The sequence below is a fragment of the Melanostigma gelatinosum genome (genome assembly GCF_949748355.1).
Source record: "Melanostigma gelatinosum genome assembly, chromosome: 7".
Classification (NCBI taxonomy): Eukaryota; Metazoa; Chordata; class Actinopteri; order Perciformes; family Zoarcidae; genus Melanostigma; species Melanostigma gelatinosum.
Genome location: NC_136640.1, coordinates 13,444,461 through 13,469,337, shown reverse-complemented (window position 1 = coordinate 13,469,337; position 24,877 = coordinate 13,444,461). Strand labels below are relative to the sequence as shown.

At 43.3% G+C, this 24,877-nt stretch overlaps 1 protein-coding gene across 1 annotated transcript; it reads left to right on the top strand.

Moving 5' to 3' along the window:
- The first annotated feature begins 421 nt into the window (after nt 1–421).
- ttc9b (tetratricopeptide repeat domain 9B) lies at nt 422–19,362 on the top strand. Its single transcript, XM_079271682.1, has 3 exons — nt 422–1,114; nt 17,405–17,587; nt 18,541–19,362. The coding sequence occupies exons 1-3, from the start codon at nt 661–663 to the stop codon at nt 18,633–18,635; spliced, it is 732 nt and encodes a 243-aa protein (XP_079127808.1). The 5' UTR covers nt 422–660; the 3' UTR covers nt 18,636–19,362.
- The last annotated feature ends 5,515 nt before the right edge of the window (nt 19,363–24,877 follow it).

The window sequence follows — 24,877 nt, the reverse complement described above, 5'->3', positions numbered from 1 at the left end:
ATGAATCATTTAACTATTGTAAATATCTCCCATATTTACAGTAGTTAAATGATAGTTAATAGTTGTAAATATGGGAGATGTGTCACTGTGAATGTTGTCGATATGGATGCAGCATTAGACTAATGTTCCAATGACTATGACAATATGCACGCTATTATTTATGGATGCATTGTTGTATTATACTTGTTTTTTTCCAGTTCAAAGTGCAGTTGTGTTTTACAAATAATCGATCAAGTCGGTCGTTTCCTCCGTTTTTGCCATGTAAAATCTGGACTGCAGCAACGCAGCACGACTTCTCTTCTTCTTCTTTTTACCCACAATGCTGTTCGGCACGAGTTGTGAGTGCGCTGTTTGTGGTGCTGAAGCTGCGCGTGCCTCGGGGGTTGCTACCATAGAAATCCACTCGAGCATCCTTCCGCGAGAGGACCAGAACAAGGAATCAGGTTTTTTTTCTGCTGGGAAATGTCAGCATGTTTCTGCCAGCTGTTCTTAGCCTTTGCATCTCTTTTTAACCGCAACAATAATTGAACTTATTTTATATCAAGGCTGTTATTCAAGCACAAGCAAACAAAGGGGAGACGTTTCTGAAACCGTTTCCTCGGCTGTTTTTCGAGGCTCGTCGTGTCTCCGGTGCCTTTGCCGCTACATGCTGCATCCTATATGCACAGCACGCTGCTCCGGTCTTCCCCAACAAAACACACCTTCGTGCCCGAGCACCATGGCCCGTTCCCGGCGCTTTCCCTAAGAGCCATGGAAGCCAAACAGCACCCGATAAAGAGCCTTAAAAGCTACCCGGAAACAGGCGGCCGGAGCCTGGCAGCGGCAGCCGGAGGAGACGGAGGAGGAGCCGGCTCGGCTGAAATGGAGATGGAGGCGAAGATCCAGAAAGCCATCGACTTCAAGGTGGAGGGTCACCGCTGCTACAAGGAGAAGAAATTCCGGGAGGCGATCGGCAAGTACCACCGGGCGCTGCTGCAACTCAAAGGGGTGCACGTGGCCGACGGGACGACGGGCTCCGAGGTCAACCTGCTGAACCAAGCCGCGGGCAAGCTGACCGAGGAGCAGCGGAGAAACGTGGAGAGCACCGAGATCGAGTGCTACGACAGCCTGACAGGTGAGCGTCACCTGTGCACACCCCCCCCCCCCCCCACAAAAAAAAAACATCCAGACCTAAGGTACTGCTGACACCGTTGTTCGTTCCGGTTTACCGGGTCCACACAAGCTTGTAGGCTGGTTGTTTCTGCAGGTGCCTGATTTGTGCAGTGCCAGATGAAATAACACTTGAACAGATGTGTGTTTTTGTGCTGATTGAATGGTGTATTGGATGTGCAAACTGCAAATTAGTGCGTTATTCAGGCCCATTATTGTGAGTAAAAGACAATAAATAAAGTCACACGGCCATGAGCCTCATAGGAAATATATATGTTTTCACTGTGTATGAGACGAGTTTGTCACGCTGTTGTGTTGTAATGTCAACATTTTCCAAGGGGGTCTGACGGTGAGAAGACGCTCCCTCAACCATCCAATGGGTGATGTAAGGCTGTGTCTGATGGCACTATATACAGGGTTAACGGAGTAGTATCACTGTATAGTATCTGTAGTATTTACACTGGTTACTACACCCAGCTGCTATATGTGGGTGTTCCAAAAAATAGGCCTATTAAACTCATACAGCTAGAGTTACAATTGGATTATTTTTCATTTTTGGCTTCTAGGACAATCTGTTGTTTTGTCTGTTTGTTCATTTTATGTGTTTTCTTCAGGTTTTGATATGTTTGGTTTGGCGATACGTGTCTTCCTTTTGTGATTGATATTGAATGACAATGTATTTTTGTAGTTTTGCTTCGTTGGGTGAGCGTGTGTAGCTAGGATGCTATGTTGGTGTTGTGAAAGCCCACCTAATTTCTGTTGTGTTGACAAGCAATTAGCAGTCCTTGGCTACATGTACTCTGATTAAATGCTGGAGGCCTACTGAAATACATATTGCAGGAAAGCCTTTGTGAACCATCAATTGGAACAAAGATGACTTAAATCAAGTCAATTTTATTCATACAGCCTAATATTACAAATCACAAATGTGCCTCAGGGGGCTTTATCTGTTCTCATATCTTGTTTTAATGGAAGAACAGAGAACAACAAATATATTCAGTTTAAAATGATATGAAACACATAGAAAACTGCAAATCCTCACACTGGAGAAACTGGAACTGTGAAGACAAATCTATCAATCAATCGGTTATCTGTCGTTCATCCGCCCAATGGGAAGTATTCAGGAGTAAATATGCCTTTTAATTGTTTTGTAATGTTAACAACAAAAGTAGTGTATCAGGATTTACTGTCTGTAAAGTACTGTATGGTTACAGTAGCACGAGAATCCATACTTGCATACATTTCCAGTAGCTTTGCTGTAAACATATTATGAGTACACTATGTGCTCTGTAGAGTGAGCAGCAGATCATGATTGTTGTCGTCCAGGAGTGAGACGATGACGGTGTTATATCACATCACTACCCATGTGCTGTGATTGAGGGTGGTGGTGGTGGTGGTGGGGGTGTTGTGTCTCGTTGCTTGTGTCCAGGTGTTGCCCAGTCATCCTGCCATCGTGCGCTGAAGGTCGCCTTGTTCTGTGCAGCGGCCAGTGTGGAGCCTGTCGGGAGGCCACCAGGGCCTGAAGGGAAGGACGGGGGAGGGGAGAGTGAAATAAGGAAGGAATCAGGGGGAGGAAGAGGTTAGGAAGAAGCAGTAGATATAGTGGAAAGTACAAGGAAGTCCGTTAGAGTGGTAGAAGAGAGATTTAGTAGAGAGAGGTGCAGCAGAGAGGAGGGGGAGGCTAGCACTCGATAGGGGACCATATTCACCATGGCAACCATCACCGGGCCTTTTCCCTGTTGTTGTGTTAATACTGCTCCCCCCCCCCCCCTCCTCCTCACTGCTGCTTCAAACAGGAGTGTTCACGTAAACACAGGGAAACCTCATTTCAACCCTGCTTTGCAATCAATGACTGTGTTTACAGCAATATGTGCTTTACTCTGTTTGTTTGTTGATTGTTGGTGATCTGATGTTGACATGAGTGGTCTATAGAATATTTCTATTCATATTCCTGCTGATGTGCATTTAAATGGCCGTGATGTCTGCTCCACATTAAACTCCCATAAACCCTATATTTCTGTCATGTTATGGCTTTATTCTCGTGGTTATCTTCATTTAAAATGCCACACATTGTCTATAAAGGCCATGTCTCAATATTCTCCGACGTCCCTCCCCTGTCTGTCTCAGAACAGAGCCCATTGGTTTCTACTGAGGATGGAAATATTGAAAGAAAACTTCTCACAAACAAAGTACATTTTTTTTAATGTAATTTCCTAAGACAACTGGACACTGTGTGTTTTTTGTCAATGATTGATTGATTAATTGATCTTTAGCTGTACAGGCAATACTTGTTGGTACCGTAAGTTCGATCCAATGGCATTTGTTGACAATAACAAATATAAAACATCACAGCCGTACTATTTATTAATGCAGATACAATTGAATTACTCCACATTGGGCTGAATCCAATATCATGGTCATCTTTCCATAACTCTCAGATTAACATTTCTTGGCTCACGGCTCTCACGCCTGAATGAATGATAACAAATAACCTGAAGTCTGTCACAGCTTGAGACTTAAAATACTCATTCGTACTTGTTTGGAGTACCCACATATAGTTTGAAACGCATTTTTCTTTACTTAAAAACTATTAAACTAAACATTTGACTCGCTGGAATGAAAATGGCTCTTTTGTGATTAATAATTGAGTATGTGTATCATGCTTTTACTTTCAGATAATGTTCTCCCACCAAACTCTGAATATCTTTGCACAATTATACTTATTTCAAATATGCATTTCCTCAGGGACGTCAGAAAATGTTATCGATTTCACGGCTGCTGCACGGCTATTGTGGTCCATTTTGGCTTTAATCTGCGATTATGAGTCAAACAAAACGGCGCTTAATTCAGTCAGAGAGATTCAACGCTAACTCTCTGGCTGAAGTTCAGCAGGGACTCATTGGGTGCATCCAGTAGTGATCCAGCTGCAGGTGTTTGTTGTGAAGCTCCGACCGTTTACCCAAAGTTCTGCTGGGCAGGAGGTGGTTGCCGTGGCTATGAGTATGGAGCTGCCATGTGATTGGTCGGCTGTCTTTGGTTCTGATGCATGATTGGAGAGCAACAAGCAAGCAGCAGCACCAGAGTGAGAAGACTGCATGTACGTGTGTTTGTCTGTGTCAGCATTCACAGGCCGTGTGTGTGTGTGTGTGTGTGTGTGTGTGTGTGTGTGTGTGTGTGTGTGTGTGTGTGTGTGTGTGTGTGTGTGTGTGTGTGTGTGTGTGTGTGTGTGTGTGTGTGTGTGTGTGTGTGTGTGTGTGTGTGTGTGTGTGTGTGTGTGTGTGTGTGTGTGTGTGTGTGAGAAGGGGAGTTGCTTTCAGTGTTGCTTGACCTGCCGTTCATTGCTGACATTGCTGATTTTGTTTAAGTGGAGTGTATTGATGTGCATTTGTGAGTTGGTGTGTGTGTGTCTCGTCTTCTTGACTTTGTTGTCACAAGCTTTTCCTGTTGTACTGAGTTCAGTTGTTTGTACTTCACTTGAGTATTCCAATCAAGATTTCACGTCCTTAATATATGATGAGTTAATGAAATGTGGTGCATTGTTTTAAATTAAACTACCCAACAGTCTTTAATAGTTCAACTACAATAGTTTAATATGTTTACATATTTCTAATAATCCTGTAATATTATGTATAATAATAATAACACTTACAGTGGACATTTTCTGCATTAATTACTTTTGCTTTTGATATAAAGATTTGTCCGATGATCTATTATCTGGTCGACAGAACTATTTTGACGATGATATCAGTAATTGTTGAATCAAAAACGACCAATATTCTCTGGTTGTAGTGTCTCAATCGTGAGGATTTGCTGCTTGCCCTGTATGATGTGACAGTAGACTGAAAACATTAAGGTTTTTGACTGTTGGTCGGACAAAACAAGCAATTTAAAGACATCACCTTTGGCTTAAGGAATCTGTGACGGTGTTTCTCAGCTACTGGATGCTAACTGACTTACATTTCACTGGTGCAAAATGTAAGATGAGAAAACATACTTTAAGGGGAGTGAAATAACAAAAAGGATCAGAGAAAAGCAGTGAGAGACAAATATATAGATAATTATATAGGAAAGACAAAATATGAGTATTTACACATTATATGGGGGAGTGAATGTGTAAAGAGAAGAACAACTGCGAAAAGAGCCCCGCCAGTATTGCAACCCGATTGTGTCAAACAGAAAGATGATGGATGATGAATGTCCTATATGCTGGCCTTGTTAAGCAGACAGGCCGAATCTGTGTGTCCCTGCAGGGCTGTATCGAAACGGGTTACACCACCACTGTGTCTGTCGCAGTTCACATGTAGTGGTGCAACATGTTGGCCAGAGGCAGACATGCCTCTCAGCCCGCCTCATCCATCCACCCACCACAAACACACTGGGAGGCACGTACAGAAATAACAGATGTGACTGCAGTTTGTTTGCTCTTTTTCCTGATATCGATCATGAAGAAGCACCTTCAGCAGCAGCGTGTCTCTTTACATAAACAGCACACTGACGGACACACTGACACACTTGCATCAACCAGTTTGGAAGCTTACGTTTTAATGCCTTCAAATGTGCATTAGAAAGTGTGAGGCGAATAAAACAGAAAGCAGGTGTGATCCTGTTGTGAGAGCGACGATCACTCTGACTTTTCATTGTAGCTCCTGCTCGCTGTGATCTCTGCCTGAAACCTCCCTTTGTTCCTCCCGACTGGCTCAATCTGTGAATGCGTCACAAGTCACGGCCTTAGGAGAGACACCGCAGGACGGAATGAGTGAAAGCGTTTGTTTCGTAACATCAGCCACCTTTTCATTTAACTGCTGCAGCTCACAGTGGCTCTGCTTGTCGTGATGATGATGATGATGATGATGATGTTCACCCGCTAGTCACATTGAAAATTCTTCAACCATTGAAAACAAAAACACAAACAATTATTTTGCTGCAGTGAAAGAAGTGTGACTTTATGCGTAATAATGCTCTTTTGTATTTACATGAAGATGCAGCTGCGTGTTGGATAATTTAACCTGAGTAAGACGTTCACTGACCGGTTATGTTCCGCTATAAACAATATATTTTCTCCCTGGTGTTTGTTTGTAGAGCTGTGCGGCTGGATAGTTTATATCATGCATCTCGCTCTGCCTTATCTACAATTAACTACACATTCAGTTAGAATTTCCTGTTCATGAGGAAATAAAATATGTTAAATATAGCCACAAGCTGTGATTACTGCAGCGGGGGACAAAGTGAAATCTAACTGCAGATTGTGGCTGAGCTGGTAGCATGAACAGGTTTTTTGCTAAAACTGATGCCATAGGGCGGTTAGATCGACTGAAACAAAGATAAAATGCAAAATGCAGAGTCGTATGCTGACTTGTTTTTTTTACTGCACATAGTAATTTGATCCATTGTTTATAAAGCAGCTTTAATGATGAAGAACAATGCTTAATTTACTTCCAACCAGTTTTAAAACTTTAAAGCCTGAATCTATTTCTGGCAAACACTACGGGTAGCAGCAGGAACACAGCTACCAAGTCTTTGCTGCATGTCGGACGGACACCCCGTGTTTATTGACACCTATAACTCATTTTCATTTTACAAGTACAAGCTGTTAATGTGTGTTTCCCATCATGTGTCCTGTATTCAGAGCCGCAGCGCCATCAATGAACTTCTGAACCATGACATGCAATTACCGGCCTTTATACTAAAGATTTAACGAGCCTGTTAGTCCACATCTGTGTCCTAGCTGGAAATAGCACTGCCTTCGTCATCAATCACATAACATACAGCTTCCTCAACGGCCTTGAAAACTCCCTACATCACAGCCTATATAAGCCCAATCTTAATTCAGATGGGGGTTGTATTAATTATGATGTCAGTGGTGTGTAACCCCACAGACGGGTTGGTTTCCCAAGTCTACTCTGAACCCACTGCTAGTGAACATTCAAGGCTCGTCTACAAAAGAAGAACAGAATAGAAAACTCCTCCCTTTCATCTCCTGCCAGCTCCGTCACCAGGGGACGTGGTGGAGTGCATGAGATAAAGGCAGAAGATGAAAGTGAGGGCGAAATGAGATGAGGAGAAGAAAAGTGAGATAGAGGGGTTAAGATGAGGAGGAAGCAGGGTTGAATTAGCAGTCGGTAGACTCAAAGGACATCCCTGGTGCTTTGGAGAGAAAACGCGCACGATGTGCAATGTGCTCGTGGGAGGAAAGACCTGTCATGTGAGGGTGAGAAAGGGGGGAGGAAGATTGGTTGGAGCTTTTTTCTCCCTCTGTGCGTGCACGTCTGTCATTGGAGGGGCGGCCAGAGCCGAACGAGATCCGTCGGGTGCCAGGGCTGCAGATGGCGTGGCATTGCTGTCGGGTACGACCGGCAGTCTCTCTACTGTACCACTCGCACTGTACTGTTCTCTCTGTGCCAACCCTACGAATTACCTCACAGCTGAAAGACAGAGATTTGGAGGATGGAGGGGCTGAAATGGGGGGAGGGAGGGAAACCAAGGGAGCAGGAGAAACTGGACAGAACTCATAATTATGATGGGATTATAGACAGAGGAGGACTGTAGAGGGGAGTGACATGGAGGCAAGGAGAGGAGGAAAATGCTTGCCTCTGTGACCTCTAAGGGGGGGGGGGAGGGAGGGAGGGTTAGCGTTGCGTTCATATTTGTTTTTTTATTGTGAGAAGGCTGAGAAATCCAATCCAGACCAAACAGATTTATATCAGAGCCCTGACAGGCCAAGATGACTCCTGTCACACCAGTGAATAGGATCCAGTCATCTGTCAGGAGGAGAAGCCAAGAGAGGGGCAGGCGAGGACTCAGAGGGCCGTAAGCAAATATTTGATAGGCTTTGTGTCACATCAGTTTATAATTGGAGCTCTGCTGGCAACGTTGGTGACATGACAATCTATTCTCGCTGTTCAGACATTTTACTGAAGAATAAAAATATCAGAGCAAAGCTGATTTCTTTCGAGCGGCAGGATGTCCGATACATCGTTGGGCCAATGGTGTACTGAAGGTGGTTCGGATGTCTTCCAATGTTGTAGGGAAATGTTCTTGCTGTTACAAAGCTGGACGCAATGAAGAGCCTTTAAGGCACATTTACTGTGGTGAGTGTCTCTGATGGGTCTGGTTGCACCAGTGTGTGCAAAAGCATCGCAGTAGTTCACTGGCTTGGAACAAGGAATGAATATTTGAATTCAAATAGATGACATTTACATACCAGAATTACATTTATCTCATTTTGCTGACAGCTCAGCGGTTTATCAAAATGCTTTTGTTGAGCCCATGTGTTTGTAATATGGGTTGGGTTTAGATTTTTGCACTGTAATCATTTTCTGATATGGACTGACAGTTGAAGTTATGAATTATTCAAAGTGTCTGTCAAACCTTTCTTTAGTCCGTAGTTGAAAGTTGTGGCATCAGCCGAGAAGAAACTGAAACAGACGCCCTTTCCTGACAGAGAGAGAGAGAGAGAGAGAGAGAGAGAGAGAGAGAGAGATAAATACAGAATATGCATCCTCTGTAAGCCATCAGTAATTAGAATTTGCTAGTTGTGCATATCTAACACCCGGTGCTCCAGCCGACTCTTTATACTTATCCAAAGAGCTCCATGCTGGTCACTATCTGAGCTTTCCTCCCCCCCGTTACATGCACCGCCGGGGGCTGACATTGAAAACCCGCCCTTGTTACAGACTGTTTGTGGTGGCAGTGAAATGTAAAGGTTGTGTTGAGCCTGATTTGCTGATACAGCACTGAGGGTAACTCTCAGTGGAGCAGGTTCACCAGCAGTTTAACACCAGTACTGTCAAATAAAAAAAAATGAAAAAGACGATAAAGAGTTCCAATGTTAAATTGAAATATGCTGTTATCGAATTGTTTATTTTCAATGGATGAAAGGGTTTCTTTGTGCATGAACCCACAGATAATTGTGTCCATCACTTTCCATCCAAATGTAGCTCAAACTTTAACCAAATGTCCAGAAAATTGGAATTGTATGTCTCCAACCACGACTTATGCAGATATTTGGATTTATTATTAGTTTAGTATTTGCTTGTTTATTTGCTTGTTTCATATGTTGAGTAAAGGAACATTACAGTCTCCTCATCGCTCCACACAGATCTGATGTTTTTGCATTTTGATTTTATAGATGCATCAACTCACCAACCTGAGCCCTAAACTTAAAAAAAAAAGAAATATTTCAACTTCTTTTATTTTATTTTGGAATAAAATCAAAGTGTATGGAAAGACTCTTCTTGTTTTGGTGCACTCTCACCGCTCTCATCGGTGTAGCTTTTGGCCGTGGTTAAGCAGCTGTACGCTTCCTTCCCAGCCCCAAACGACAGACGGACACAGTTATAGCCGGTGAACATAGTGGAGCATTTAGCAACTACAGAGCCAGATGTTTCCCTCATAAGTTGTATAGAGACAGAAAACATAGCTAAAGGAAAATATTGGACTTACATCCATCAGGTGGACACAAACGTGACTCGGAATGAATGTTAATGTTGCTATGTGTCTGCTGGATGTGTAAATACAGTGTGGGAGTAGAGCAGTGATTCATATTAGAAGAAAGCAGGCTGTCAACACGTGGTTGTATCTTTTAGGGAAATTACAAAAGCTCATGCTTTAGCCGTTCATTTACTTCAGGTGCTGAGTCAAAAAGCGTTGCTACCTCACAGATTAAGGCTGACTCCATGAGATTCTGAGCCAAACCGTTTGGCAGTTGTCTCTGTTGACCTTTCCAAAGACTCCCTCATCTATCTTATTGCAGGATAACTCGGAGAGCATATTTCTTTACAGCTATTTAAATACAAGAAAGGGATCAAAATGAGCGAGCACAGCCTTAACTTTATGTTTCAATGTTTGACTTGAGAGTGCGTGTTCAGAAGCTGTTTGACAGCAGCATAAGACAGTCGCCGAAGATCTGCAGGCAAGAGTCTGCCCAGTGTCCACATATGACATCACCAATCAGATAATGGCCAAGCTAAGGGCCACAACGAAATTATGTCTCTGTCAGGGAGTTCAATTATAGACCTCAATAAAAGTCTCTTTTAAACTGCACTTATCTATATCAATGCGTGGTTTTACTCACCAGAATAAAAGTAATATAGAAAGTCCTGGACCTTCCTTTGGCCCTCAGACATTTAAAGATGTAAAACAAATGTTGTAATGAGTTAAATAAAGTCGTGACTGCATGAGCTGCTCGTCATTTTCATGAGCTACCCTGAGTACCGTGGGGTTACAGTACAGACGAGACATTGCTCGGCGTAAGTTCTGGAAACTGCGACGTGAAATGGAGAGCATTAAATGGAGAAGACAGCTTCCTCACTTGTATAAATATTTAAGTAGATGAGCATTAATCCTGAGTCAGCGACTATTTTAAGAGGGTGGAACAATGTAGGAGGCTGTTTGATGAAGCACGGTGGAAGATGGTGAAGCATGATGATGAGGATGATGAGGAAGTCAGACTGTAATCTTCTACTGGACACACTCTACTGTGTGATTGACGGTGGCTTTCTCCCCTCTCTCTGGAACAAAATGTGCTCGTGGATGGCAGATGTGTCGCTGGTTAAGTTTTTAAAGTTATGTTGTATGTTGACATTTTGGGAAAGACATTAATTTGCTTTAGATGAGAACATCGATATCACTCTCATTTCTGGTTTAGGATAACCAGCACCTCTAAAGCTCACCTATCAACACATTCCCCCCATAAACCCACAAATTGTCATTTTAATGCTTTGGTTTAGAGCTTTGGACAGAAGCTAGCTAGCGGGTTGTGTATTATAATGCTGACTATTTTCCCACTGGTTTGTTGGCAGTTCATTTCAGTTGGAGTTATCGGGAATCGGCAATATCGTCTCCCACAACACACAGGCCTGACGTGTTTTTATCTGACTACTTTCTTATGATCTGAATTAAATGACATGAACACAGCATAGGCTAAGCTAGCCAGTTGCTGGCTGCAAACCTTTTATTGAACACATTTAAAATAATTTTGACAAAACAGAGCAGTATAACGTCAACTTACCTCCATGGTACCGTAACCTCCCGTTTGTGTGATGCAGATACGAGACGCAAGTCAAACCGACCAATAGAAACTCCTGATACATTCAGCAGCGTATGCCCCGCCCACTACACCCAACTCAGCTTTTGGCTTCAAAACTTTGGTTTCAAAACTTTTGGTTTCAAAGCTTTTGGATTCAAAACCAAAGCTTTTATTTTTTTAACAAATAAATTATTCTCAGTTTATATATTTGCTTTTAAAACTTTATTGTCAGTTTATATATTTGCTTTTGAAACCTTTTTTTGCTTTTGAAACTTTTTTTTGCTTTTAAAACGTTTTTTTTTGTTTGCGTAATAAAGACACAAATCTACCTTCGTAATTTCCTGTCTTCAATTATATAACTTCAGATATAATTATATTATATAACCTGTACTCATACATTTTCAGTGTGTAGTCATGCCCATTGAACAAGGGTCTGACTCATTTGTCCCGGCACTCTACATTTCCAGCTACTCCAGAGGGGCTGTTGAGACCCACATAGTCAAACAAGAGTGATAAGAGAGAGTCATTATGAGCATGTTTTTGACACCATATAGGGCTGCATTAGTCTTCCACTACAGTGACGCGTAATCAAAGAGATCATTTGCACCACTTGTTTTAAGTGGGATGGTATTTACAAAAAAATCAAAGCATTTTTTTATGCATATGTCCTCTCAGGAAAAGAGCCTGTTTTATATCCCTTATGTCACATTTTGAATGATACTAAAAACACTCAGCTGCTGCATTACAGGAGTGGCTGCTTCCTTTAAACAAACATTCGGTAAAACCAAATCCTGACAACAACTATTGAAATGAAGTAAGGGTTGAAGATGAAAAGCAGCAGCTTCTCAGTAGTTGAGAGACATGTAGACGAGAGAAGAAAGAAAGATTATAGTGACTGTAGTGTTTCAACATTTCAGCCACTGCCCCCGCTGTAGAAGAGTTGTTTTAACGCACCTTTGGTGTAGATCCAGCCGCCGTGAAAATGATAGATACTCTCAGATATCCAACAAAAACCAGCCGATGCAATCAACAATGTCAGATTCAAATGCAAGCTACGTGTTTGTGTGAAAGTCGGGGAAATAGATGATAGCAGATGTAAGAGTTGTGATGGATTCTTAAACAAAGAGACGAGATGACATTAAAAATCTGTGTTTGGTCTAAAGATAAGACTCCCTCCTGGCTCCGTGTGTTCCCAACCTCCCTTTGTTAAGTATTCCACACCCCCGATGATGATCCGTGGCCAATCTGTCAATCAAAATCAGTGAATCAGAACTATAACCAGAAATATAGGCGGTCTTGAAATACTTATTCTTTTACTATAAACAAAATCTGCTCCCCTACAGAGGTGACAATGCAGTGCGTGGCTGGTGAAGGTGGGGTAAATGCTGTGTCATGTCAGTGCAGACGAGCGCTGGTGATGCTGAGAGCTGTATCGCTGTCCCTCTCGATAACAGAGGAAGGCATTCACAAAAGGTTTTATTTGGAGCTATTCTTAGTGGGCCTTGGAGAGACCGGCTACACTGCCTGAGAACTGTGACATCAGCGTGTTGGATCAGATTTGGCTTGGAGATTGTTTCTGCGAGGCGATTGTTGTGTCGATGACTATGCACGGCCTCTGTAAATACATCTGTCGCAGGTCTGTGACATTTGTAAAGGAGAGGTGGTGAAAGGTGAGCAGGAGGGCAGAAATGGAAACGCGAGTGCGGGGAGATGGAGGTCTGTGTGTCTGTGTGAGAGTAATGGGTCTCTCCATCTCCCATTATCTGTCCTACAGAACTAATTACAAGCTGATGGACAGCAGACTAATCAGCAGGGCCACGGCTTGCTTTGAATTAGCCGGATCGTGGTGTCACGCCTGGTGTGATGGAGAGGAGGAAAAAGAGGGGGGGGGGAAGGGGGATCAGAGGGTGGATGAGGTGATGTAGAGAGAGAAGGATGCAGAGTTAAAACTGCTCTTTCGCTCTACTTCCTGCCCTTTGTTTGTCTCTCTCCTCTTGTCCTCTGTACCTTTCATGCAGAAATCCTGTCATTATTTTCCCTCGGCTGTGTCTGGATTTTGTTTTGCCAGAGCTGTCTCTCTCTCTGTCCTCCCTCACCCCCTGTCTCGCTTGTCTTATTTCAGCTTCCTGCCTTTCGCTCTCTCTTTTATTCCTCCCAGGCACTGGCGCTCTGTCAGCTAAATGAAAGCGAATGCAGGCTCTGTTTTTTTCAGACATGATGCTTGAGGCAAACCAGTGGGGTTCCTGAGCATGTGTTAACCCCTCCCACTCACCACACCTCTCATTCGACATTCAAGCAACGGAAACGCACATTCACACACTCGCACTTGATTTCTTTCTGGGTTTCGAGACGTTCAAATGCATTTTTCTGTTCCATTTATTTCCAACTTCCTGTGTTTCATCTATTTTTTGCCCCTCCTTAAATATGGCAGTGAGACAGTTCCTCAGGAACAAAAAGATACTTGCACTCATGACGCTGACACTAAATGTGCGCTCCCACAGTGTCGCAGCCTCAGCTCACTCTTCGGTCCCTGTCCTCACAACCAGGCCGTCATTGAGACACATCTTGTCTGCGCCATGCACTGATTTTCAGTATGCAGTCACACCTCGTTGTTCCTCCTCTCTCATCTCTCGTGATACTTTAACAGCATGGCTGTGATGGACGTTTTGGTTCCCAACCTTTTTGGTCTGTAACTAACAATTATTTTCTCGATTAATGACATCGAGATGACAACATTATTTGTGTCTGCTTCATTATAAATTTCACTTCAAATGTTTCAGTTTATCCGATAAATGATTAGATTATATAAATAACACGGGCTTGTTTCATTTCTTTGCTGTCGCATAGGAGCTGCAGCTTTCATTATTCAGTTGTTTTTTTTTGCATTACAGCTTTATATTCAAGGCCATTTATAGGCACGAGCAATCTGCAGTCGAGAAGTGCTGCGTCAGAGCGGCCGTGCATTCTGTTCACCTTAATGAAATCAACTGCAAACATCAGGCCTCTGCAGTATAACCTACAGACCTCTACACACATCAGTGAGCATCGACAAGATGAGATACATTCGAATTATTTTTAACATGGTGATATGATGGAAAATGGAAAATAGTGCGCCCTCTGTCTTACTCCAAACAACGTCAAACGTTCTTAAAATAAATCCCCGCTAAAATTCTGAGAACAACCTGTGGTGAACGTACTGAAAACCACTTCCTGCTAAAATACTGAAAAAAATAAAAGGTGCTTTATGGGACCTCTGTTTGTCCATGTCCCTGCCCAGCCTTCTCTGATGTTCCTGTCATTATCACACCCTTAATGCATCTCACCACACTCTATTTCCTCTGGCATGCCATCCATCTGCCTAATGGGCAAGGGTGCGGCCGGCCAGTCATTACTTGTGCACACTGCCTTTGTGTGTGCATGTGTGTGTGTGTGTATAGCTGTACAGTCATCTTTTTAGCCGTTGTTTGCATCAAACGGTTCATTTAAAGTCACCTGTGTGTGTCTCTGTGTGGTTGTGTCTCTGTGTGTGTCTCTGTGTGGTTGTGTCTCTGTGTGTGTGTCTCTGTGTGTGGTTGTGTCTCTGTGTGTGTGTGTCTCCGTGTGTGGTTGTGTCTCTGTGTGTGTGTCTCTGTGTGTGTGTCTCTGTGTGTGTGTGTCTCCGTGTGTGGTTGTGTCTCTGTGTGTGTGTCTCTGTGTGTGTGTCTCTGTGTGGTTGTGTCTCTGTGTGTGTGTGTCTCTGTGTGGTTGTGTATCTGTGTGTGTCTCTGTGTGGTTGTGTCTCTGTGTGTGTCTCTGTGTGGTTGTGTCTCTGTGTGTGTCTCTGTGTGGTTGTGTCTCTATGTGTGTCTCTGTGTGTGTGTGTCTCTGTGTGTGTGTCTCTGTGTGTGGTTGTGTCTCTGTGTGTGTGTCTCTGTGTGGTTGTGTCTCTGTGTGTGTGTGTCTCTGTGTGGTTGTGTCTCTGTGTGTGTGCGTGTCTCTGTGTGTGGTTGTGTCTCTGTGTGTGTGTCTCTGTGTGTCTCTCTGTGTGGTTGTGTCTCTGTGTGGTTGTGTCTTCATATATCCAGGACCCACTTGATTGTTCGCAGTCACCTGTGTTACTGTGTGTGTGTTTGTGACCCTGCCCATGTCATTGTGTACCTGCTGCTTGCACCGTCGGTGTGTATGTGTATTAAATGTCTTGTGTGTGTGCGTGAGTGCCAGTGAACTCTCTCTAACTGCGTCAGCCATTAGGCCATTATGGACTGTAACTGAATCCTCTGAAAGCTGTCCACTGCTGCAGGGCGTTGATGGATGGATGGGTGTGTGGAGGGATGAGAGTAGTCATGTCGGAGCCGGACGGTTGTAAAAACAAAGAGAGGAGTGGAGTCGGTAGAGAGGTGTGCAGGAGAGCTAGGGGGCATCTGAGGCGAGTCCCACTCTACTGAGGAAACAGCTTCCACCTCGCTGCTTTTGTTCTTCTTTCTATGAGGGAGTGTGTGTGTACATCCATCTAATATTGATGGCATTATTACATTTTGAATACTCTATAGAACAACGGCCATACAAGAAAGTCAAAGGGCTTATTAGGAGGAAACAATAGGTTCACAGAGGTAGATGCGTTCAAATGTTTAAATTGACGTTTATTCACACAATTGATCGTCATTTTTTATGTAATTGGATTGATGTTGTGAATAATAATAAAGAGTGTATTTGTAAAAGGGGACAGAGGTAGAGGTAAAGACAGTTTCATTATAATCTTAAAAATGTAGTTGCACCTCCCCCCCCCCCCCCCCCCCATTTTAACTGCATATGATCGAGTAAAGTTCATGTGTGCAGCTGTGAGGCTTGAGGCGGTGACTCGACACACAAACATGCAGCAAACACAACGTATCCGCCAGACTGCCACACATATCCAACTTCAATAAATACCAAAACACATTGATTGTTATTGAATTGGTCCGTCCCCCTGATGTCCATGATGAATTATTTAGTGTTTTGCACTTGAGTTGTTGGCGGGTGGACAGTCTACTCTACACAGTATGTCTCTGAGGCTCAGGGGGGATGACAGGTAGAGGACCACACACTCCCCCCTTCTCCTCATAGTCTCCCACAGGTCTCACCTCTTCTCCTTTATCGTCCCACATATAAACCTCCTCTTACTGCAGCCATGTCCCTCATCGCTGCCTCCCTCGACTCACCCTCGACTCACCCTGCCTCTCAGCTAATAGTGCCTGACTCATGTTATTCACAGAGCTGTCTGTGTGTCAAGGGCAGGCTCAGGGGAGAGAGGGAGGATGGAGGGAGGGAGGGCTACAAAGGAGTCAGACATGACAATGGTTGTACAAGGAGGGATAAAGGAAATTTATTTTTGATGTATCATCAGATAGATTAAGACACCGACATGAAAAAGAAAGGAAAAAGTAGAGTGGAAACAAAACCTCAAGTGCTTGTGATCACCAGAGAGCAAAGCGATATCTGAGCCATCAGCAGGCATTTAAAAGCTTTAGTGGACTAAAAGCTGTGTGCGTGTGAGCGTGTGTGTGTGTGTGTGTGTGTGTGTGTGTGTGTGTGTGTGTGTGTGTGTGTGTGTGTGCGTTTGTGAGTGTGCGTCTTTACTAATGAAGTTATCCCGATCTAAGCGGATCTCAGCTACAGTGAGATACAAGGCCTGTTCCTGAGTACTCCACATTGCACTTCATGGCGTGCCCGTCGGTTCAGGGTTCGCTCACATCTCATCCAAAAGGACCTCTGCTGTACCTCTCGCTCACTTTGACTGCTTTTCTTTTCCTCGTCTCTTCTGCTGCCCTCGCTGTCAGTATTCGCAGTGTTCAATCCATCATTCTCAAGATGAAATTTCTCTCCCATTCTTGTTTTTTTTTTTTTTTTAATGTTGAGCTCAACAGCAGCATGTAGAGACATTACTCTCCTGCCCCAGGGCTGAAACTGCTTGCACAACGTTTTGACTTCTCTTTGCCAGGAGACATTTAGTATTTGGCTATTTATAGTCACTATAGTCACTGCCATCCTGAGGAATGAACCGGGGAGGCGACATTTCACTGTGGCTCTTTTGAAAGGCGCAGAGTGAGATATCAGCAGAATATCCCCATCTTTGTTTTACATACATAATTGTCGTTTAATCTTCACTGACTGCGACTCGAGGCAACTGCTTTAAATGAATCATTATTCTAATTAATTTAACTCTTTTCAACTTACAAACCACTAACTTGTTCCCCCTCTTCCTCCCTGCAGCGTGTCTGTTGCAGTCGGAGCTTGTAAACTACGAGAGGGTGAAGGAGTACTGTCTGAAGGTGCTGAGCCACCAGAGAGACCACTTCAAGGCCATGTACCGAGCTGGCATCGCCTTCTACCACCTGGGGGACTACGAATGTGCTCTACGCTACCTGCGTGACGCCAAGAACCGCGAACCCTCAGGTGAGGATAAACTGTGAATTCAGCTAAACCCTCAGAACAAGTTGCACAGAATTGTCGTATTACTGCACGCTGAAACAGAACTCTAGTTTTAAGGTTGTAGTATTTTACTGTAAGTTGAATTAGTGTACCTGTGGGGATGTGATTATTAGCCATAATGTGTTATTAACGATGGTTCATGTTCTTACCGTGGGTACCTTTGAAGACCATCAGGTCATGTCTTTGATATTTTGATCTTTTGGGAATCAACAGGGTTTGCTAACATCAGGGGAGTTGATTTCATACAATTCAAAAAAATCCACATCATTTATATTCTATTAACTAATTCAGAATTCTTTTTTAATTAATTATGTTTAAATTTCAGGCAAACAAAATGATACATACCGTAGATACAAGTTTTACGATATGTCCCCATTGTGTGTATCCTTGAGACATATTGAATTCTTGGTATTGGAATAACCTGAAACCCACATGATCCATATTTTCTTCAGTCTTATTCTTCGCCGTGCTTGTCGCTACACGTCTTCATTATTGGAGGAGCATGGCACCATTGGCAGGACTGTGTACCAAAGTAACGTCTTGCAGAGTGTTCCATCTGTTCTCTGATGAGCCTCGTGTCAGTCCGTGTCAGCAATCTTGGCCGTTTTGATAAACAATATGAAGCTGTGTTATTTGGAAGCTCTGGTTTATGCGTGTGCTGGTGGACTGCGGAGCTTCATGGGATTAGTAGTTGAAGTTTTCAGTCTTGTGATTGATATAGCACCAGATGCAGTAGAAGGACTCGTTGCAGGAGTCTGTCTGTATTTAGTTGGTGGTTGATGGTTGGCCCTAATTAAGATTTATAACTGTTAGAGTAGATATTTAGATATTAGAACACGAATGACGCTTTTACTTCTGGCTCTTTTTATTTCAACCTTTCTGCCTCACATCCACTACATCTTCTCTCTCCATTACAGACACCAACGTGCTGCGGTACATCCAGCTGACAGAGATGAAGATGAGCAGGGGTGGTCAGCGGGAACGGGAGAGCTTTAAAGAGACGCAGGGATAACCCTCGACCTCTTCACCCTCCTGACCCCTCAACCTTTGACCCCTCCTCGACCCTCCCTCTTTCGTCCTCGATCGACTCCTGACTGCAGCACAGCCCACGGACAGAAGAGACAGACCCAATCACCCGCCAGCGATGGATACAAACGGGAGACATATCAAGCTCTGTCTGCAACCCGACCTCCTTTTCCTTCTCTTCCCTCTTCTTCTCCCTATTTTCTCCCTCAGGTGCTGTGGCTCCTCTCCCTAGACGCAGACAGTCGAGCAAACTTAAAAAGAAAATAAAAAAATGCTGTATTATACTCATACGAAACAGTCAACCTGGTGGAACGAAAAAGGAGCTTCAAAACATACATATGAATAATGGACATTTGTGTGATTTAGTAAATGTTTTTAAGACAAAAAAAAATGCATTTTGTTTCTGCTCTCTTTTCTCTCTTTTTCTCTCTGCCCTCTCTCCGTCTTATTTCGAACTCTCGAGGAGAATATCGGGGCCGGGCAGCTCGACCCCACCAGGAAGGGGCAGGAGTGTGTGGGAACATAAGCAGGTGATAGTGAGGGGTGTTTGTGTGACACATATCAAGACCATAGCCTAATTTGATTGTACATCCTTCCCCACTAGGGCTTACTCAGGCCGCAGACTATGGGACAGTCTAGCACGAGAAACCTTTCATTAAGTAGAGAGTAACGCCTGCCTCTGTGCTTAATCTATCACTCTGCTGTCTCACTTTCCTCTCCTGGATAACTGGTAACTCAGTTTCTAGACTGTTTTTGTTTTCAATTCAAGGGCTAATTCAAGTGTTTGTAAACCGTTACTCGGGTTTTTAATTTGCTTTTGGTGTCCATCATACTCGGTAGTTATCTGTTGTTGAAAGCATCTGTGTCGCCAGCGGTTCTTGCTGTCATCAGGTGTACTAATGTAGAAACTGGTGTATCTTGAACCTGTTGTCCGAAGCCCCTCCTGGGTCATGTGTTCGCCGTTCAGAATGTGGAAGCCCCTCCCTTTCCTCCCGCCCCTCTTTATCCTCCCGTTAATGATGTCACAACGGAAAATAGCCAATGGGATCGGAGTTCCATCAACCCTCGTTGGCTAGATGGAAATCCACTTTAAAGTTTCACAGCGACAAACACTTTAGAATTTCTAAACGGAGGTGCAACCTTTTATCTGTAATGCTAAAGCTTCCCAGACAGCGATAACACACTGAGGAGACTCAAAACAAATCACACACACATCTGTCCTGGCGGTCTAGACCGCCATCTTGCAGCACTCAGCTTCAGTGCACTTCAACTATAGTGTGCCATTTGAGATTTCTTCCTCTTTTAGTTTTTTGATGAATAAAACACCTACCTGTGTTTGAAAATGGTTTAAAATCACAGCATTCGCATTTGACAACACTGCTGTCTGCTCATATGGTTCGTGGATACCCATTGCTAGCTGTCAAAACATACATAAATTATTTGCTTCTCTTGTGACTTGTGAAGCTGAATCATTGATAATGCAAATATTGCTCTTATAATAGCTTTGCCACAGGCTTAAATCTGCCTGCGCTGTTCTGCAGATGGTTGGATTGACGATTTGTGAAAGCATGACCTGAAATTCCCTTCATCTCTGACGCCATGAAACCCAGTCTCCTCTTTCCCGTGTGCAAGCCCACCTCCTGCATGTAATCCTCCAGAGAGTTGCTTCAGATGTATGGGATAGGGATTATATCTGCTCTATTGCTTCCTGTCATGGCATGCTGCCACACTGTTCTCTCATCCCTCTAGTTTATCCATTCTGCCCTTTACAAACACGGAAGGTGGCAACAGTCTGTGATCACAGCAGTATAATAGATATCAAATAAATCTTGAAAAAAAAGAGGTCTTTAATAAATCAGGGTCACCTTCTGCCTCAGCCAAGGTGAGCGATAAGAGGTAATTCCACAGCGTAGGATATTCAAAAAGATGTGGAAGAGGAAATCAAAGAAAGATGCTGTAAAAGATTCATCCTCCAAATATTTCCAGTGACCCGTTAGGAGGTAAATAGGGACTTAAGTGTGTCAATGGGACTCTGGAAAGACGGCACCATATGTTGAGGGGACCGGCATGGCACAGAGGGGCTCCAGTGGAGGGAGAAGTAGGCCATCATCATCATCGTCATCATCCCCAGTAGAGCAGCTGCAGCTCCAAGTCACCCACGGCTGCAGAGACTCATTACAAACAGGAAACGTTCGTGTCACATCATGTGGCTAATAGTATGTGGACATCTGAGCGTTAAAGTCATAACTTCAGGTATCACTATAAAGTGCATACATTTCACACTCTGATTTCAGACACGAAATAGAGATTTGAGACACAACTAGACTTTTTAACAGCAGACATTTTGACTTCTAAAAGCAGGAAAAGCTAAAGGAAGGTTAAATTGTGCGGCAAGAGGTGTCCACTTAGCTTTATTAGCCATATAGTGTACATGATATGAGATATTTCTTAAAGTAAAAGTTTGACATTTTGGGAAATGCGCTTATACGGAGCTTTAGCAGCAGCAGGTTAGCTTAGCACAAAGACTGGAAACAGGGAGATACAGCGAGCCTGGCTCTGTCCAAAGGTGACAATATCCGCCTCCCAGCACCTCTAACTCATTTACACGTCATATTTTTGTGTGTAATCTGTACAAAAACTGACAAAAAGTGAATTAATTCCCAAAGTGTCGAACTACCCCTTCATATTATCTTACTGTTCATGCTGAATTAAATGAATTCGATGTCACTAATTTCTCAGAGAACAAATCACTGGTGTAAAGCACAGATCGTTATAAAGAAAATGACGTGTAGTTCTCACAAACACAGTCAAAAACATTTGATCACCCAGCTCTGGGGTTGAGGCTTTGGTATCCCAGAGGAAATAAATCAGCAAACAGCGAAGAAATGGCCCCTGAAGGCTCGGTCACCATGGCTGCCTGGGCTAAGTCTACTCTCTCAGGGGCCCCTCAGGGACAGGTCTCCTCCCGTGGTCCTCTCTCCATGGCACCAGTCCACCATCTTGTTATTGTCTGGCTGTGCTATGTCATTCTAGCTCAAGGTGTACTAGAACCGTCTAGGGACAACTCGCTTCACATGAAACGAGTTCATTTGTGGCTGATTAGTTCTTGTTTAGCTGACGGCAGAGCTGTCGGCAGAGCTGACGGCGAGGCTGTTATTGTGAACGTGATCTGTACAAATAGAGATAGAGACACCATCTCTGCATCAGTGTAGCTTTGAAAACAAACAAAAAGCACAACAAGAAAAAAAAAAAAGACGGAATCGTCAAACTGTTATTTTTGCTCTTTTGCTTTGATGTCATTTGAGGTAAATGTTTGTCAAATGTCAGAGTAGTTTTTGTGAATATATGATACAAATGTACAAAAAAAATTACAAAAATGGAAAGTTTTATGGTTGTGAAGAGCTTTACTTTACTGAACGACTTTATCAGCGGAAAAGAAAAGCAAGAGACAGAAAAGAGAATTTATAGCTCCTCCACAGAGCTGCTCTGTCACTGTGTCTGTACTTGTTGGTGTTTCTGTTGATGTCCCTTTTCGTCAAGGGCTCCAGAACCGGCTCAGAGTTTGTGCATTGACGCCTGACCTGCCTCCTCTGTTTCTGCACGGTAAGACGAACAGAAACGCAGAGCAGGAGTGAACTCTGAGGAACTTGTATCAGAGCGCAGAGCTGCTCCTCAAAGAACACAGATCTCCATCCTGTTTGGTTCTGTGGAGATGGAGGGGAAACAGAAGGACACGGAGCTGGGGACGTCAAAACTAGGACTTCGTTTTTTGTCCCGCCTCCCAAGAGGCCTTTTCCCGTTTCAACATCCAAACATCACAGGCCTCCGTCACTGGTTTTACTGGTCTGCTGGCCTGGGAATGCACTATTGACTGGTAAATGAAGATTATGAATAAAGTTTCAAACAAAGAAGAATGTTGTTGTTGTTGTTGTTGTTGTTGTTGTAAACAAAGTCTGTTTACAGGTGTAACAGAAGTACTACTGCAAATGTGTAAAAACAAAAGAAAGTTGTTTAAAGTCTTATAAATTGCCTCTTGAGTCAGCGTCCGTCAGAGCCGAAATCTACGAGTTAGAAAGTGAAAAAACAAATCTGGAGAAGGGACCAGACCTCTGTGGCTGCTCCTCAGTAGTACTCATAATAGGCTCATAGGAGGAATACTATGAGTACAATGAAAGATCTGTGCTTACTATTTTAAAGGGACATTCCTCCAACTTTACACAATATATCAGTGTATTTGTCAGCAGTTGAAAGCTGATGTATCGTGTGTTCTGTGGCCCTGGAGGAGTCATATCATCTCACAAGACCTTCATCAACAGATTAAAGTTGCTCAGCGTGATGGACTTGTCGACCGTTCATTTTTGTCTGAGCACTTTAAGGACTCTGTGTTGGCCTTAGTCATGTGATACGATTGTCACAAATAATAGATGGTCACAATCGAACATCCTACATTTCCCATAATGCAACCAACAACATCTTCTTTGTTAGACTCTTCCTGGTAAACACTGACAACTCTGGTTCGAGTACCGGTACTATCTGTGATGAGTAAGTTGACTCCCCTTTAAACATCTTACACTTTATTCTTGTTCAGGTTCAACACTCAGATCATTTTAGAATAAAGCTTCACTCGTGGTTTAAATATTTAGTTCAGACAAAGAGAGTCCTGCAGATCTGAGGACACACCAACTGGCAGGCAATCTGGTTAGTTGTTCACTTAAAAATTGAACACAGAACTCTCCTCTGTCATCTCACCTCATCCTCTGTTCCTCTCTGAAGTGAGACCAACACTGTTAGCCCCACGAATCTTTTTATATTCAGAATGTGACATGATTGCTCCTGGAAAGAAGGGAATGAAAACAGAAAATGTGATGGAAAACTGTTGAGAAAACCACAAAGGGGAAGATGGAGAAGGTGATAAACATGTGAACGTATCTGCTGTTAAAGAGAAAGCACACACTGTCCTCTTCCCACCAGCCGTGTGTGTGTGTGTGTGTGTGTGTGTGTGTGTGTGTGTGTGTGTGTGTGTGTGTGTGTGTGTGTGTGTGTGTGTGTGTGTGTGTGTGTGTGTGTGTGTGTGTGTGTGTGTGTGTGTGTGTGTGTGTGTGTGTGTGTGTGTGTGTGTGTGTGTGTGTGTGTGTGTGTGTGTGTGAACGACCAGACAACGTTCAGCCTGCTGACTCCTCTCTCTGTCTCTCTCTGTCTCTTCCTCACTTAATTTTCAGGCCCATCGTCCCTTTTTTGCTGCTTCTTTTCTTTGTTGTGGCTTTTAATAGCATCACCATGGAAGTGAAGAGGGGTTGCTAGGTAACTGGCTGGCGTCTGGAAGGGTGTTTGATTTGGCGGTCACACCGACAGACACAACTGTCTGTGAGTGTGTGAGTGTGTGTTTGCTTCATCTCCGCACACTGCATGGTGCAGTGTGACATATCACATCCTGGTTTTCATTTAGAAGATTTATTTTTCTAACGTCTCAGATTGAATCTTAACTGCCGCGAGAGCGCCTTCATCGGCCTTTCATGGTAACCGCAGAGTCAGAGAGCAACTATAGGAATTCATTACATGGAGAACAACAGCAGACCGGGAAATGATATGACATCATAGGCCACAGTGCTGACCCCTAGAGGACTGTGCCTGTTACTGCAGCTGCCTTTGTTTCCTAACAACCATCAGTACTCCGTCCACGTCAACTCAAGTTATTGGACTTAACGTTATACTTCTACCACACTACATTTCAGAGGGAAATATTGCCATTCTTACTCCACTATATTTCTATATTAGTTTTCTTTTTATGTCACCGGTTATTTGTAATATTTTGATTTTACATTAAATAACATACTCATGTAATAAAGTCGGGGCCACCTGTCGTGTTTCAAATGTCTGTTAGTTGTTATCAAAGAGTGATTCCACCTCTGACCTCTCAGAGTTTCATTTAGATAAATGTTTAAGGATCAAAGGAGAAGAACATGTTATTAAATATTAGAGAAAAGCAAAAATAATCTCACGACACCTTTAGATTCCTGTTGTGACCCTTGGAGGGGTCTGACCCTTAGATTTGGAACCAGCAGACTAAACTATCAAACTGCTTCAAATGTAAAATACTGAATGCATCAGTATTAACAATCTAACAAGTACTTTTCTGTTGATGCTTAGAGAAGATTTTCTTCTGTACTTCCACTTGTAATGAAGTGTTTTAACATTCTTGCAATTCTCTGAGTACGGCACTTCTTTCAT